Source organism: Trichoplusia ni, chromosome 8, assembly GCF_003590095.1.
Source record: "Trichoplusia ni isolate ovarian cell line Hi5 chromosome 8, tn1, whole genome shotgun sequence".
Lineage (NCBI taxonomy): Eukaryota > Metazoa > Arthropoda > Insecta > Lepidoptera > Noctuidae > Trichoplusia > Trichoplusia ni.
In genome coordinates, this window is record NC_039485.1 from 8,945,528 (window position 1) to 8,963,846 (window position 18,319).

An 18,319-nucleotide genomic window follows, 5' to 3' on the forward strand; every position below is an offset into this window, starting at 1 on the left:
TTGTAAATTAATGAGGCGAGAGAGAAAACTTACAATGTCACTGTCACTGGACTGTCGTTTCTTAGTCGTTATTTTTAGATTTGAACTGGTATTTTGTTTATGTTATTAGACCCCAGGGGGCTTAGACAAAGTAACATCGCTTTGTAGCGAAACGATACCGAATTTCGACATCGTCTGTGAGATAACGACAATCATTTCCTAGCCAATGTAACTCTGTTGTCGTGATCGTTGTGACGAATCGAACATTCGTTAAAAACAGAAATATTGTTTATGGTATCGAACATTTTGCTGTCACCGTTGTCCGCGCAGTTTCATTTTACATAAACAGTTTCAATGAAGTTTGTTAACCATGCAGTTTTATATTATGATTAGATTTGTTTGATTATAAGATTTATGTGATAGGATAAGAATAATATTCTTTTCTATTAAAAAAATGTAATGTGTGTGTGTACTAGTGCACAAAGGTAAAAAGTGAAACTTCTTTATGACCTTATTTTTCGAAAAAATATTTAAGTAGCTACCAACTATATCCAACTCGATATAAATTGGTTAAATAAAGTTAAATTAGAGAACGTTTACCAAAAGGCTTTTATTATTCATAGACATGAGTACAAATAATGCAAATTTAATAATATAAAAAATAAATTTTATCTTATTTTATTGAGTATTAAATATTTTAGAAAAATAAATACCACAATCATACCCAAGTATTAGAAAAAGAGATTTAATTACTTACTTTTTTTTAGAAATAAATAATTAATATAAATATTTAATATATTACTATCGAAACGATCCGACAAGATCCACCTCCCAACGCAATAATAATCTGAAAAAACGATTGAACCTTCTTTCAAAAAATAAAAATGACGGCTCGACTCCGTTTGCAAGGAAAAAACTTATATATACGTAAACACTTCACATCTAAAATCAGCTGTTCAATGAAATCCGGCCATCTTGTATGGATAACTACAACGTTTGAACGTTCGTTTCGTTATCTTTTTTGTCGATCACGATCGCGACAATAACGAACACCGAAAGTGCTGCTTGTCTACGCATTTGTATGGAACAAACGCGATGACGATTCGTTTCGTTATGATTTCGTTATGAATTATTACATTGTCTACCAACTTGCGATAACGATGACGATTGACCACGTGATTTAACGCGGCTTATGTCAATCCCATACAGTTGAGTCTTGTCGAACTTCGTTATCGTTTTTAAATTGTTACTTTGTCTAAGCCCCCTTGTCCGATATTATGACTATAGAATATATTTAGTTAGTTGAGAATGTAGCTGTCATTAAGTTCTTTAAAAACATTCATTCTATAGAAAATGATAGCATTTTTAAATTGATAACATAATAAATTATCTAAAGCTAGCTTCCTTATTCCAGGATAAGAAGATGAGGATAGGCAAGGCGCTGGTGCGGCGCACGAGCAGCCTCACATCGTGGCGTAGTCTGAAAACTGAACTCGTGAGTACTTTTTCACTTATAGTAGATGATCAGGCAAACTTCAGCCTTTTGGGCCAAGGAGCCAATAAATGCATGCAAAAAATACCCAAACATACAAAGATAGTAATAATGCATTCAGAAATTACTGAATCTTAAATGTAGGTTGGACATCGAGGTAAACGAATTCTATTTTGACAGTAAGACTAGAAAAAAGGAGAGAATTTAGAAAATTACATGAAAATAAGTCACAAGATTGCAAGGTGAATGAATGAAGGGTCTTCACGCACCCCGATGCAAACATCTCCTACATTTGTCTTTTGCAGTATGTTAAAAAAATATTGGTATATAGTAACAATGAATTTATGCGGGAAAATTTAATCATCTCGGACCTTTTTGGAACAAGAAAACACTTACAACATGTAAATCTTTACATTATTTTCCAGTCACAGCCTACACAAAACATAAATGAACATTAGCATAGTTCGCGTCGGGGTGTAGTGTTGTTCTGCACGTTGCCAATCAATTTGAGTTGCATTGTTAGCGGTCGTGAACTTTGCGCGCGCCGCCCGCTGCGCCCGCGCGGGGTCAAGGCGAAGCGTTATGATACACACTAACACACACACTCCGACACTTATTGTGGTACTGAGGTGGATAATGTTGGACTTAAGTCGTTTATAGTAGACGCTGGACTTTTAGTAAACATAAACGACTAAAAGGATAGCCGAGTGCTTAGTTTACCACACCAAACCCACATAGGACACGATCTCCGCGTGGGACAAGCGTTTATGTGATCCATGTGACTTGAATGTTTTAGAAATCCCTGTAAAACAAGGATTAAATTCCTAAGTGCGGGAGTCGTAAAAAAAAAAATAAGTTTCGACAGTTCATAACTATTGCGTTCAATTAATAGTTTTGCAAATAATTAATCCATATTGTAGGTACTCACACAAGCGCATTTGGGGTGAAACATAAATAAATGTAAGATTTTTAAAAAGTTTATCAGTGTAGTGAGACCAAGAGACGTAAGGGCCAAAAATTCCGTCATCAGTGTCGTAGTGTAAACGTAGTATAACAGATGCTACTACGATACAATTTGACGACCTCCGTGGTTGAGTGGCGTACGCTCCGGTTTCAAGGTGTCGCTAGCTCTGAAGTCCCGGGTTCGATCCCCGGTCGGGTCAATGTAAAAATTTACATTTCTACATTGTTTCGGGTCTGGGTGTTTGTGGTACCTTCGTTGTATCCGAATTCCATAACACAAGTGCTTTAGCAACTTACTTTGGGTTCAGAACAATGTATGTGATGTTGTCCGCATTTATTATTATTTATTAAATTAAAGCAATCTAGTTCTATTTTATAAAAAAGTAAATCAATTTACAGAAACAAACTGATTTATTTTTATAACGTTTAACGATATAGGAAACTTAAAGCTTGTCAAGGCAAAGAGACCCAGTGTTAGATGAAGGTTAATTCGAATTGTGTTCCGGTGCTTTTGTTTTTGACGGAGTGATTATACGCTGATCTTACCTTAGCACGCCTTAGCTGGGCTTTGTGAAGGCGTATAAGTTAACGGTATGTAGCCGAAATCAAGACGATTATTTTATTCTTCACCTGATTAGTATTATAAGGTAAAACAGATAGAAAGAGGCTTTATGAATTCCTTTGCCCTGCTGTTGGACAGAAACGGGTTGAAAAAATCAAACGCAGATAAATATGTAGCCTGATTAGAAAGAAACGTATTTTTTTACACATTAAAAATGCTACAAACAAGACATGCGATGGCAATTTATGCGTTTTTTTTGCACTTTTACATTCAGACAAAATTACTTTGAAGCTGGAGAGGGTTCAGACGGTGACTAAGCTCTAATTAAGATAGGAATGTATTGTTAGGACCGGTCTTTGGCGTTATAAGCTTGCGTGATGGCCCTAATTAAAAGGCCGCTGTTGACGCTGTTCGCAGCTTTAAGAAGTCATTGTTATTAATTTATAGAATGATAAAACGTTGTCACGTTAACCTGTCGGTTAGTCCACAATGACACGCGTCAATTTACCTTACCTTAGCTTAGCTTTTGGCTAGTCTAGGTCGTCAATATTTTTAGCCTAATGAAAGGCGCATTACCGTTGTAATGATACCTACTTAATGCAAACTTTTATTGGTAATACGAAAACACTATTAAAAGTTATTAATGGTATAAAGAATTAAGGCTCCCACAAAAAATACTATAAAAGTAAACAAAAGTAGTATTGTTAGTATATTAAAACTCAGATGTGGCGGATTTATTATTATTTATTTTCTACTTTTGACTCTACTTGGGCCAGAAACTAGTCGGGCTATCCCGTTACGTGTGATTGACATTAAAATTATCAGATTAAAAAAAAGTGATCGAATTCTCAATTGGCAACATAGATTTTATACAATACTAATAAACCTGTATCTATCATAGGAGTTAATATATGATTAACATTGTTAAATAGCGTGTTGTAAAAACGCAGTAGGTGCCTAATTACATGCATCGTAATAGGTTATGTCACGAAGCAGAGGCGAGCGTGGGGCTTGCATATTTAGTAGAACTGGGTGATTGATAGATATGAGTATGTGTTGAGTTGTTATGAACGTGAATATGCAATATGTATGTTCTATAAATTAAGCGAATTAATCTACAAAGGAAGTTTTAAAGAATTTAAAGAAATTGAACAGACACAGTGCTTGCGTGTAGTTACCAGCAGCTTCCACTTTGCATTTTGCGTGCACATTAATTGTAAAATAAATAAGAAGTAGCTAAACTAAGCAGCTTAACTCTCAGTTAATATGCGGCGAAAGTCTTTAAAACAAATAGAAACTAAGAGAAATACACATTACTTACAGGCAATTAGAAAGAAGAGTTACTACACAACATTTTAAAACACAACCATTTTAGCACTTCACCGGACTTGATACGTGACTGTGAGTGTAGTGACATTCAGGAGAAATTGTTAATTAAGAGAAAAATGTTTAGCTATAATGAGCAAAAGTTTGTCTTGACAGCACTATCGCTTGAAGCGTAACCTTGATTTATATTAAGCATTTGGTCAGAAAGCGTTGCAGCGGCTACTCTAATAAATGAGAAATATGTTTTACGGCACTGTCAAACGCGATAATCTTGAAGAATGTAGTTTTCATACAGAACTATTTGTTTTTTCACTCACAATAATATATGATTGTGAGCTCTGAGCTGACGTGATATGAAATGAAGTTGAAATGTAGTGATAGCTGTGAGGAAAGTGGCGTGACTATCACACGAGAGCCATCTGCGATACATTGTTACTCAAATGATGGATTGCGTTTGTTCATGAACCTGCGTTTATATCTTGAGTTGTGGGCCCAGCTCAAGCAAGGGGAACCAAGTCAAGAGAGAATGGATTAAACTCGGTTTGGTTCCAAAAGTCAAATTGAATTTAGTTTAGACAAATAAAATAGTATGGTAAAAGTATGAAACAATTATTATTATCATCAAAGTAACCATATTTATAATCAAATATAGAGGATATACTTTAAATTGAAATGGTTTTATTCCAAATTAGAACATTTAAAACGAATTTAGAACGATACGACGTGACGCGACGAAAAAAATAACTATCATTATAATCACGCCGTAGACCGTTAACGGTAATAAGTTAATGATGGAACTTACATAACTACATCTTTAATACTAACTTCCGATCTAACTTTAATAATCCGGTATTCCTAATCACTTGACAATTACTACGCTACTTAGCCACTCTGTGGCAGTCACACGATTACATTAATTTGCCACACCGACTTAAAACCGAGATGAAGATCATTTTTTAAATCTAGTCCAAAACATAATGACGGTAGTGAAAATAAAGTGCCGTTATATAAATTTCCTTCATTTTGAACAAGTGGAAGTAAACGACAAATTGTGCTTTTACCACGGAATTAAAGTAAAATAGAAAAAGCTTCCATTATAAGAAATAAAACCTTATTAGGCGGTTTTTAACCGACTGCGTCAGGAGGGTTATGGCTTTGTTTTGTGTTGTTTTGATGGAGATTGAAGACAATAGAGTGAATTAGGGGAATTAATGGACGTCAATGATATTGTTTTGTGAACAATTACACAATGGCTGTTATAATGTTTGTTTAACTATTACTACTAATTGAAGAAAGTTCTCTGGGAATATGATGACTATATCGATCGAGTTATATACGAGTATAATTATAGTTGTCAAGACTATTTAATATATCCTGCCAGATGCGCGAGACTTACGGGTATTGTAGTAAACAAGCGTGTGCCCCAAAGGTGCTCTCTTTGTTCCCTTTCTCTCATAGCCCAGGACGGCACAAGATCTAAGAGAGGTCAGGCGCAGGACGCTCAGGACAGACATTTTTACGTGAATGCCGAAACACGGAAGTTTTCATGTTCAAGAAGTCAACGTTCGAGAAGTCTCTGTTCTTGTCCTGGGATCGAACTCGGGAACTTTGTTTTACCATTAGCCTACGGATTCTAGACCGATTCACTTTTTCCTTTGGTTTCAACAAAAGCAAAAAGTGAACAGAGAATGCTTGAAAGTATATTTAATTACAAAAATTTGTAAAAGAAGCTATAAAATGCAATCAAGCAAAGAAAGTACCTAATTGTTCTACTCACGCTCACCAAAAAAATGAAAGAAAACCTGAACATAATATTGTGAATATAAAAGTTCAATATTTACCACGCTTTTGAGTTTGCATTCAAGACCGGTAAACGGTAGGATATTATGAGAAACCTTAGTAAAACACATCGAAATTCGAGGCCTTGTTTTACACCTTTTTATAAATCACATTCTTTCATAAGCTGATGTTTTGTCAATTCGAATCGTATGGAGTATATCGGCCATAATTAAACAAAGGTTTTATTCGACCGCGCGCCGCGGTGTCCAGTTTTCAATTTTTGTAAATGTTATGATTGTCACTTGATAAGGTTGTGGGTGTCAGTTTGACTAGTTTTGTTTATTATTTGGTTTCCTAGAGGATATTGCACTTCGGCTTGCAGCGTGATTTATGTTTGCTTGGGAAATGATAGCAATTTCGGAGATTAAAAAAGGAAGAAGTTGTTTTGTGACTAAATATAATTCGCAGTACCCAACTCGCCCATCCTTCACCTCTTCCTAAGTGATCTTGCTGCGCAGAAGAAACGGCACAAAAATCTAACGAACAGCACACTGTCATGCCGTTTACACTAACTAAACCATTGGTACAATGCAACAACGAAGTAATATTTTGATTATAGGACAAAGCAAATGACCACTATCATCCAATTTGATTTTATGAGACTATTCTAAGTTTTCCACTTGATTATTTTGTATAGTTCATCATCATTGTACAACGAAAGGTTATTCAGTCCATTTGTTGTATTATCTTTACATTTCACAGCCCATATTGCCTTAAAACTAGAACATGCATGAAAAATCTGTTCTATTTAACTGGTGAACCATAAGAGGTTTACCGTTCATGAGATGTGTCATACATGATACACTTTTCCCGGCGCTCTGATGTTGTCCAAACATTTCGTTCAATCAACGGATGCGTAAGCTAGTTTTTGTTTCCCGGACGCGCTCACAATGCTCCGTTTACAGGAACACGGAGTTCAACAGAGGATGATTTTCAGACTTCATCAGTTTGGCGCTGGCCATGTCTACCGCGGAACGATCTGCGTAAACAAAAAGAACGTAAACTTTTGACGTTTGTGGTTACGCGTTTGAGACTTGTTCATATCTACGACATAAATCGGGAATTGTAACAAGATTTTGTTCAATGGCGGACAAGTAGGTTCGGAGTTGAATTAAATATGATAGATATAAGATGTCTTTAAACAGAGATGTATACACTTATTTTCGCATAATCGACTTTATCAATAGATCTCCATATTAAGTCGTCAAATCCAAATTGGAGTTCCAAATGACGGTCATCGCCAGCTTAATGGCTTCGGTACGAACTCGTCTCGTTTGTTCCCAGAATCAATTACTGTACATCACTGCGGTTTAATGACTCGTTCGAACAAAAAGCTGAACCGAACCGCGGTCGCTGACACTGCCGCATCGACCCTGGAACTATTCGCCAAATCGAGCATCGAATTAAAAATCGATTGCTATTGTCTATTGATCGATGCCTCGTTGATTTTGAATTCTATTCCTTACATTTTCGTGCGTGACGCGGTGTCAACAGGAAAATTGTTTTAGACTTTTAACCTCAAGTCTGGCTTTCCCCAGGGCACTAACTTGTAGTGTCCAAACTATTTTGAATCTGCTTGTCACTTTTCCTGTCATATTGTTTAACAATTCACATTGTCTTTTAAGTTCAACACACAATACTTAATTAACTCCGCTCAGTTGTAAATTTCATAGCTTCGTTTTGTGCTAATTTCAGAGAATTCCGACTTCTTAAGGACCATAATCAATATCCTATTAAAATAATTATTCACTTAATTACTTTCAGATTTACTAATATATTCTTTATTTTTGTTAAGTGCATAGATACCTATATTTATATTGTCAAAATACTTCAGGACTTGTACGTACGTACGTTCAACGGGCAAGACGCGACGCTGATATCAGTTCCAAAATTTCCTAATCCATCATGCATTCAAGAATTTCCGAAATAATCTTAAGGGTTAAAGCAAAGCTACAAACACCTATAAGATTATAAAGTCACATGTTTACGTTATATTTAACATTGTCTGTTATCTTAACAGTATTGACAGCAGTGGAAAATTTAAATGACGTTGATTTTCTCGCTTGCTTTTGTTTTTCTGTTCGTTATATTTTAGACTTTATATTGGTTCTTAACAATCCATGTGTCAATCTTAGCGTAAAGTAAGCGTAAACTTGTGATGAACTTTATGCAAGCCGAAATCGCTCAGATTTTTTGATTAACTGCCTTCGGTCTGACTGTCAAACTCCTAACTTTATTCTTTTATATTTTTTATTTTAATAATCAAGGTTACTTTTGTCTTGTTTCCCTGAAGATTGAACGAAGTACTTCATATTTTCGTCTGACTTGACCTACGTTAAAGTCAATTTTAGCGCGCTTGATGCGAGGACAAATTTTAACTTTAGGAAATTCCAAATTAAAGCAACACGTTCTAAGCCTTAGTCAGGCTTCAGTTAGTTTAGTGTTAGGCACTAAAACTTGTTCGTTCTGTTATTATCTTCGTGGCCATCCAAAGTCGACTTGCGTAATTAGCTTTTAGTTTTAACCTTATTTTGAAGTTTACCGTTCAATGTACTTCGAACGCCTGTAATTATACCGTATACGCTATTATTGGGGCACGTAGGTTGCTCATATTTGTGTTTTGATTTGATCTTGAACCGATATTATTAACCCAAATAGGTTAAAAATTACCAATCTCACAGGTAAGTTTTCATTTTTTTTAATTGCCCTAAGGAAAACCAGGGTTATATTTTTAAGTTATCCTTTGGTATGTTTAGTTGTCAATATTTATAGTTTCACAACAGCAAGGACTATGTCAAACAACCTTGTCTGAGAGTCATTAGTAAAAATAATATTATTTCAGCGACGACTCATCTAATACAATCATCGTTTGTCTAAATTACACTTTTTCAATGGCAATATCGTGATTCATTGTCGATTCAAGTGTTATTATGTGTCCGTCTCGTTCACATGTTTTATGTTAATCGTACTCACTCGCTCTACGATAATTGTTATCATTTTAATTCGCTTTTGTTTCAGCTCCGACAGACCATTGTTATAACTTATCAGTATTACTACAAGGGTGAGCGTTTTCATCTCATTTATCACGAACTCGAATGCCGAAGTCTCGCAGAGAAATTGTGTTTGGAACCGGACGTAGTTGGTTTATTTTTTGTATTCTTAGTTTCGAATCATTTGAATCCACCTGGAGTAGAAAAAAAAAGGTTGGATGCACGTGAGGTCGCAACAGAAAGATTGAAGTGGCAGCGCAAGCGCCTTGTGCAGGTTGCACGGCCGAGCGAGAGGCGCGCCGCTACCGCTCGCCGCACGCCGCGAGCCTGCTCGGGCGGGCTACTCGATTCATTCTCGATTTCTCGCCAGTGCCGCGCGAACCGCCGACAATATCGCCCGTCGTGTCGCGTTCCCAATGTACAAAAAGTTTTTTAATTCTTTTCGAAGTGTGATTTGAAAAGTCGGTAACAATAAAAGTAAACGAATTGTTTTATTAATTTCGAATAACGAATTGAATGGTGTTGTGAACAAGTGTATCGATTGTTGTAAACAGCTACCTGACCGACGCGTGGCGGAACATAAAAACAAACTCTCGTCTCGCGTTTCGAATGGTCCCCGGCAATAATTAGTTTGGTAAAAGTGAGTGTGTGTGCTGTGGACGCTTGATGGTTCAATTAGAACTGTTTTATTAAGCTTTCGTATGTACAGACATTTCGCTTAATCGGCTCTTACTTCGGATCACCAATGTTGAAGTTGGTTAGTGCCATTTTGCATGATTCATTCGACTAACATAATAATACTAAAACAAATTATATTGCCTTTGTATGTACTCGCCTCAACTTATTCCTATAAATAAAGCGATTGTCATGTAACTTGAATGAAACTAGGTGCTGTATGTTGATGTTGAAGAGACGACTGTTTAAAAATATTGTATTCCACGTTGTTTATCGAATTAATTTGCAACTGTAGATAATTTGATAGTATACCCGAGTTATCTGATGACGGAGTCGATAGTAAACCTAATTGCTTTAGTATCTATCGTGAGGTTTCGCACGACAGTGGTGTGAAAATCTCATAACACTTTGGTGTGTCCGACTAATACCTTATACCTTAATTTTCCGCTTTGTCCTCTTGTATACTTTAAAAACTCCTTTTTTAAGATGAAAGGATGACGACACATTTTTCATTCATAATAACGCATTTGGTTCATAAAATTTACCTGTTTTCATTGAATTTATTTAAAATAAATTCTTTGAAAACAGGTACATTTGTTGGCATGAGTATAAATTAAGCACTTTACCCGATTACCCACGGTTTTGTTCTACATTTAAAATGTTATTTACAATTTTATCCATATGTAGGTACAAGTTTATCAAATCAGCTGGCATTGACTTGTCGTGTTGAAGTATAATTAAGAATTCTCTTAGTTTTTGTAACAAGTGTACAATAAACAATTACTTGTCTGAACGTGGGCTAGTTATTTATTTACAGATGTAATGTTTTTGTATCAATCGTAAAGGGCACTGCTTGACCTATTCTGAGCACATTTTTTGCGCAGTTTCGTAATCTTGAACTCTTGGAACATTGTAGGTTTCGAAAGGTTTTCGAATAGCCTTCTTTATTTTGGACTGAGGGCTAATTCACCTGTACTTGCTGAGTTGGTTAATTTTGTCAAGTATCAAAATTGTTGTAATCGGTGAAATGAAATTTCATCGCACCACTTAATCCAATTTACGTGCTTAAGTTTTTAAATTCAAACTCATCTATACTTACATACATTAATCATCCACAGAGGATCCACGAATAAATAATTGCACCTATCTACCTACTCTGTAATTTATATTAATGTAATGTCTACTATGCTACAGGCAACCTTTTCTCCAAATATTATCCGCAAATTCAATTAGGGACTGATTCAGTAATACCCACCACGAGGTATGATTTATATCCTATTAGTCTGCAGCGCACAAAAACTGCTTTATTTCAGACCTAACTTTCAATGCCAATCAGAATCCTGCATCAGTGCTATATTGTAACATTGTCACGTCTAAAAACTAATTTGTTTCAAATCCATTCCAAGTCCAATTATAAACATCGTTCTTTTTCAGCATCGCTATAAAAACTGCCAGCAAAAACTTCATCGATGTAATTTTACGCAGGAATAAAATAACGCTGGTGTAATTTTTTGCCGTTCTCTCTTGCTGGACATTTGTTCCACTCACCTATTTCTCGGTATATTTTTAGCGTTGCGTGCGGACTGTCACTACACTAGTCCACTAATGGGCTCGTACGTATCGCTACATTCATTATCGTGCTCCTAGCGTCTCGTTGGGGTTTCTCTTCAAGTGATATTTCATTTGTGGCGTCAATTACATCTATTGATGATGATGGATTTTCGTTTGCGGAATAGTTTGCTTTGTTCTTCGCTTTCTCGTTTATCTTTTGCATGATGGTATTTATTAAATGTGTGTTAATTATTAGATTCGCATACTTGACTGCGTTTTTTGTTTGCAATGTCTGTCTCGTTGGTTTTGTATCGCACGTTCTTAATTGCTTTTTATTACCTAGTTATCACGGTTGATATATTCATTTGGGCATAGGATTTATGCTAGTTATTAATTTAATTAATGAAAGTGATTATTAACATAAATACTTAGTGGGACTTTTAGGAGTCAAATCGCAACACAAATTTTATGTATTAGAAGAATGATCTATAAAGGCTTGACACAGAATGCATTTGAACATTTTAGCACAGCCGCAATGCTATTATGGAGATAAGCGGTTCTATTTCCTTTCTCTTATCAATAGCACATAGGCTATACCTACGTCAGCGAGTCGAATAATGTATTTACATACGTAGAGAGACTTAACGCGCCAATGGAAATCTGAGACTACATGGGTGGACTAAGTGCATAAGGAATTAGAAAACATTCCAGAAAAAAAAGTCCCTGTTCTCTCCTCGCTCGATATAAATTCTTACTATTCTTCCCTTCCCTATTTCTGATTAATTCCGTTCTGATTTCCAAGATAGTAAACTGTTTTCTCTGGGCCAAATCAAGCCCAAGTGTTTTAGAGGTCTTTGTTGGTTTACTTGAATGTTCTGGCTGAGTGTCAAGAAGATCATTTGTAACGGGCTAGACGTTTTAGGAAAAGATCCCTCTACAGTCACTAGTGGAAAACACAAGAAATCCATAGAAGGTATCCGATTTTTCGATAACAAAATAAGAAGGGCAGCGGATGAGCTTACTATAACCGGGATTATAGGACAGAATTTTATGAAACTAATAACTTCTGCAAGTACAGTGATTGTTAACACATGGGTAGCAATCACAACTGATAGTAAATGTACCTAAAGCCTCGTTCATGTTATTGTTGATTGAGAAAACACAAGTGTTTTAATTGTTGAATTAAATGCCTGTTATTTGAATAGCGTTCAATGATTAAAATTGTTTATAGGGAAGGTTGTTTGTATTAAAGTTTGTGTATTGGTAGGTTTTTCTGTTAATATTTGTGTAAGCGTTTTTCTGAAAAAATAATAATATTGCAATCATCTTTGTTTTGTGACCAATACATACCTACTTTATGTTGCTACACAATACAGTCACAAACACAATATTGGATCAAAATAACTGATATCAAAATCATTACACGATGAAATAACGTCGCTGTATTTTAAGAAACTTAGTTCTTATTTGTGGTTGACAGTACTGAAGATAACATGGTTGGTATTCTTGACATTGACATATCGATGGTGCTGTCAAAATGTAAGTATTTGTAGGCGATGTGAGGCGGAATGCGTCACTGCCTCTATCAATCACAGATTGTAGTAAATACTGTAAACATCACGCGCAGGGTATTACACTATCGCAACTGTAGCTATGGATGCTAAGTCTGTCGTCTCGCTGTCTGAATCTTATAGATCACTGAATTATTTCTCTGTGAAATACCCGGATTGTAAACTTTGATTTATTTATTTATTAATACTTCTTATGCAATCAAGTACTCGTACTATGGCGGGTTTAATGCCAGTGTCATTTTCTACCACTCAACTAAGATTTTCTGACTGGAGTGACTGTCAATTGTTTTTTTGTTGTTTTAAAGTCAGCTTTTGTTGTGAAAGAGTACAGTGTTGTAAATACGTATGTATTCAACACTTTTCTGACATGATTCCTGAAATCCGGACCTAACTTCTTCGAAGACTTCGTCAGCGATGCTGAAATATTTTTTTGTGCAGATTGTAGGTTGCCGTTGAATCTATTTAAGATTGCCCATGGAAACAAATTTGCAAAACACTCTAACATTAATGACGTCGCCAAACAAGTCGTCAAACTTGAAACTAAGATACTCGGATAAGATGTAAGAGGTGATCTTTGTACCATTGACGTAAATGAAACATTTATGTCAGCAGAATATGTATCCATCATCACTTATGCTGAAGTAGAATCAAGTGATTCAATTGAAGTCATGATGAATGGACGAGTTGAGGACCTGTTGCTAAAATCATAGCAGGGGTCTTTGCCCACAAAAGTAAATAATCTTTCCATTATATAACTTGTCTTGTTAAAATTAATTTTGTTTGCTCTGCCAAAGTTTTTTCATTTAAACACCAGATAAGTAAATAATTACAGAATGGCGGCACTATTGTACTATTGTTAACATATTATGTTCAGATTTTTTTCATTCAACACAAGAAATCGTAGTTTCCTTATGTTTTATGTTCTTTCGTATTTTTATTGAGACATAATGATTGACATTATTCATGGCCACACCGGGTGCGACAGTAATTGCGGATGTTTTTCAAGAACAGATCTCGTTGCAAAAAAGGCAGGGAATCTTTATTTCATTCTAGTTTCTCGACTAACTTCTTATAACTTTTATTGTTCAATTAGTGACGGGTATAAGAGGTAACCTCGTGCTTTTTATGCAGAGATTTGCTTAAAGTTTAATAAAACAAAACACGCGTGCAGCCTGGTGATTTCCTTCACTTTCTTAATTTGCAACACTGGATTGTAGTAGATTTCTTTATACCTTAGTCGATTTAAATCAAAGGAAGGTCAATGCAATGAGGTTTGCTTTATTTTTTACTTTTCTGTATTAAACCAGCTTGTTTTCCTGTTTATCATTGCAACCAACCTGGTTTATTGATCAGAGGTTCAGAGGGGAAAAATTTACTTGACGAAATTAATAAGTATGTTAACCGTCCATTTATCAAGCTTACAGTAATTAAAATATCAGTATGCTCATAGCTTGTAGCGGCAATAGATGATATTATCAGTAACTTTAATTAAGAGACTTGGTTAGGTATAGAAAGTTGTGGGACCTACCAACTGGGTGAGCTGCCAAGTTGTATGTCACAGTAGGTTCAAGACTGTTTTCTATCAAAACTTCGACCTTCAGTTTCAAATGAGGAAATTTAAGTATGTACCCCTAAGTTGTTAAAGCAGAATCGTTGTCTCTTGTCTGGAAGCCAACCCCAACATAGTTTGAAAAGGCTAGGATGATGAAACGCAAACACTCAAACTGGCAACCAGCCAGAAAAGTACTTAAAAGTAATAAAATCAACAATAACAAACTTTCAACACATGATTTACAAACCACAGAGTAATTGTCGTATCAGTAACTGTATTAGAATGTGATTTAGCTGGTAATGTCCATAATGAGCGGGTGAACTATCATTTAGTCGCGGCGAGTAATAACAGCAAGGTTGCAATACATTAGGCGGCTTAATAGCTCTGGGATCAAGAGTGGTATGACATCGACAGCAATGTATTACAAGTTACATTAATTCTCGCTTCTTTAGCGTGAGTACCGGTCAGTCAGAATCGTTAGCAGCGAGTATGCTATGTTCAAAACAAATGATTGTGTGAACTATTTCCTTTCGAAGATAACTGAAGCACGTAGTATGTACCAATATGTTATTACAATTACTACTTAACTGTGTAGTATATTTCCAATTCCATTATTACATCAATGTAATAAGGCTCTGAAGGTTTTGTGAGTGAGTGTGAAATATTATTATTTTATTTTCGAGAAGTCTTTCGATAGCTTTTTGTTTTTCTGTCAACATCAATCGTGATAAGGTCAAACCATTTAGAGAATGATTGATTATGACCTAATTGAGTTGTATTTGAAATTAGAAACTTGAAAAACAATTGTCTTTTCAGTACCTTCCACGAGGCAGGTTTCTGTTGAAACCTTTTCTAAAGAGAGAAAACAAATCGTAGATTTAATAACAGACGACCTAAACTGTCAACATAAAATCTTTTTTTAAACATCCTTATAACCGGTGATAATACGAAGTAATTAATTCAGATAAGAGCAATGTCATTAGCTTCATGTGTTTATCAAAAACATCTAGTTCCCGCTTGTAATTCGTTCTTATCAACGGCTGTGTGTTTCCGACTATCGTACGTCGTCTAGATTAGTTAGAAAACGACAATTTCCGACATTAATCAACAAAGTTTTTAATTACGGTGATATTTTTATTACCGTAATTAGTAACCTTAGCTGCACTGATGAGATCATCGCGGATTCTAAGATCCATGTCTTTATTACTATTAAATTAATTGGTAAAAAATCGTACTAGCATTATAATCTTGAAAGTTTGTATGTATAGATGTCTGTTCCTCCCGCACAAAACGCGCGCAAAAACCCCTGAACGGTTTTAGACGAAACTTTGTACACACATAGTTGCATAACCAGGTCTACCACAATTTTTATTCCAATTTCATGTTCCCGTTGGATAACTTTCGATATGTAGCGCGCGGGCATAAGCTAGAACACAATAACTCCAAAATGAACCATACAAAGTTACATATGCATTTTGCCTATTTCAGATACAGTTTTCTATTTCTCTTGTAACAAGTATTACGCAAAAGGCCCACCACACGCCGAGCACTTGAGGGATACATACTTATCTGAGCGATAGTTACCAGCTGATTGGGCACGCGCAACTTGCGACACTAATTGTCTCGGGCAAGTAGACTGCGACTGGTGTCACAATACCGATTAACAGCCCTTTATCGATCGTAGCTAATTGCAATGGTTTTGCTGGGCTTGAAAAGAAGGTGATGGTAAAAAAGTTTTTAATTGCTTTAGCGTGATTGCTATTAAAGTGTACGAAATGTTGATGTTGATAATGAAAATGCTCAAACCTTTTCTGAATAGGAGTTAGTTGTGACTGAATGCCCACGAGGCAGAAATTGTATGATACTTATAGGTTGCATTTTGAAGGACGTACCTTCTTGTCAAGACGGACCTAATGTCGCAAATTCAGAATTCCAATTCCAAACTTTATTTACAACTGTTTTTAAATATGCATCCTTGTTTCTTAAATGCAAATATATTGTAAGTTGCAAAGGCCTCGTGAAGCAATTGGCATGCGAAAGATCCTTTTGAAAGTTGGGCACGGAATGTGTGACGTTCTGCAGAAGTTATTGCGCTCTCCGATCCTGGCCGTGTCCGACTTGGACAATGGGAACACACGAAATACTTGAATGTTTGGATCAGAATGTTGTTCGTAATAACAATTTCTTAAGTGACACCTTTCCTTGTAAGGTCGGTAATGAAACCAACTGTAGTAATCATATCGCGGAAGATACTAAAATTTAATATGTTGATCGTGCCGGTCCAGTAAAATGCTTTTGAGATCATAACATTTCGCGACCATAACGAATTTTAGTATTGATTTCTATGGTTTATATTTGTTTTGGTTGTAAAACGCTTACGATAAGATGGACAGGACCAATATTTCCACAAATCAATATTCAGAGAGCATGCGTTCCTTGCACACTTGCAGCGATTGCCACGTATTATGTCGTCATTGTTAAGAAACCCAAGATTTTAACTATAGAATCAGTTTTATATTGTATTTCAGTTAATCGAATAACATCGAAATGTATACAATCGAAATAATAATATTGTTCAAAATCGTAAAGTTCGTAATTGATTGCAAGATCTCGATTATTACGATACGATTGTAGCATCGATTGCTTAAACTGATCCTGAATCACAATTTGTTTACGATTATTATTTAATTTGATTAAGATAGAATAAATAGTTTATAATGCATATAATCATAATGTTTTGTCTTGAATAGTCTTTCGCTGATTGAACACCTGTCTATGAGTTGGAAATAAACAAGATCTTGTTTTCATTGCGATAGTACACTTAACAACAATTTTATTCGAATTTTGGTAGCATATTAAATACATAAACATTTTCAAATTTAGATGCACCTTTGTAAGGTCTACTTTTGTTTCTCCGCAAAATTATACCTGGGTATGTTTTTTTAAGAATATAATAAACAGAACAAACTGTCACTCGTTTGTTGGGCATGTCACGGCCACACTCTGAGGACGTAGAAAGTTAAGAGAAGAAGGCTGAGCAAGGAGGCCGACACACCGCTAAGGAATGAACTCAATGAGGTTTATACTATGTGTATCACGTCGCTGAACTCATTTAATTGAAGCTCAGTTTAGTATTTTTTTGGAAATCTTTTGGGGATACTATGGCTTTTGGAGAGGTGTAGATATGTTAATTGTTTTTTGGTACTTAATTATTATAAACTTAACATATCTATAGGACTGGATTACTGAAACCTGATCGTCGCGTTCATCGATTTTACTCATGGAAGTGCAATAAAAACTGTCTACCTGTCTGTCTGTTTTAACAACACAACTTTATGCTTCTATACCTTATGCAAACTAACTTATCAAGTAAAGAACAATGATCATTACCGCTGTACATTGATTTCCTCTCAATGACGTCACAATCGCATCATTAGCAGCTTCACAGCACGTGTCAGATGTAACTGCTGAGTATCGTGCCTCGACAGGCATTTACCTATTAGTGACGCTACAATAGGCGCATGTATGGAAATGTAATACATAATTACGCGTATTATGAATGCTCATCGGTACTCGGAGAAAATTTTTGCTTATCACTTTTTTGTCTGCATGTTTAGTGCTGTTGTCCAATTTCTGGTCTTTTGTGATAAAAAAATAGAAAAAGAATTGTTCAGTATGTTTTCGAAGGTGAGGATTTTTTACGCTTATGTAGTTTTACACGTTAATACTTATGTGGATTGCACTGATAACTTCTTAATAGGACGGTTTTGCCAGTTTGAGGAGGCAGTCTTAAAATATCACAAGATATATATCGTTAGA

The 18,319-nt window shown here is 35.6% G+C and overlaps 1 protein-coding gene across 4 annotated transcripts in view; it reads left to right on the top strand.

The window, feature by feature from the left end:
• LOC113496446 (rho GTPase-activating protein conundrum) overlaps positions 1-18,319 on the top strand; it is an 87,861-nt gene that overhangs the window by 23,339 nt on the left and 46,203 nt on the right. For 2 of the 4 annotated variants that reach the window (XM_026875668.1, XM_026875669.1), the window contains exon 2: positions 1,394-1,474. In XM_026875668.1, the coding sequence (XP_026731469.1) occupies positions 1,394-1,474 (81 nt within the window). Of the gene's footprint in view, positions 1-1,393; positions 1,475-8,531; positions 9,909-18,319 lie in introns of those variants that run through there. The other 2 variants (XM_026875671.1, XM_026875670.1) reach the window with 2 other exon arrangements.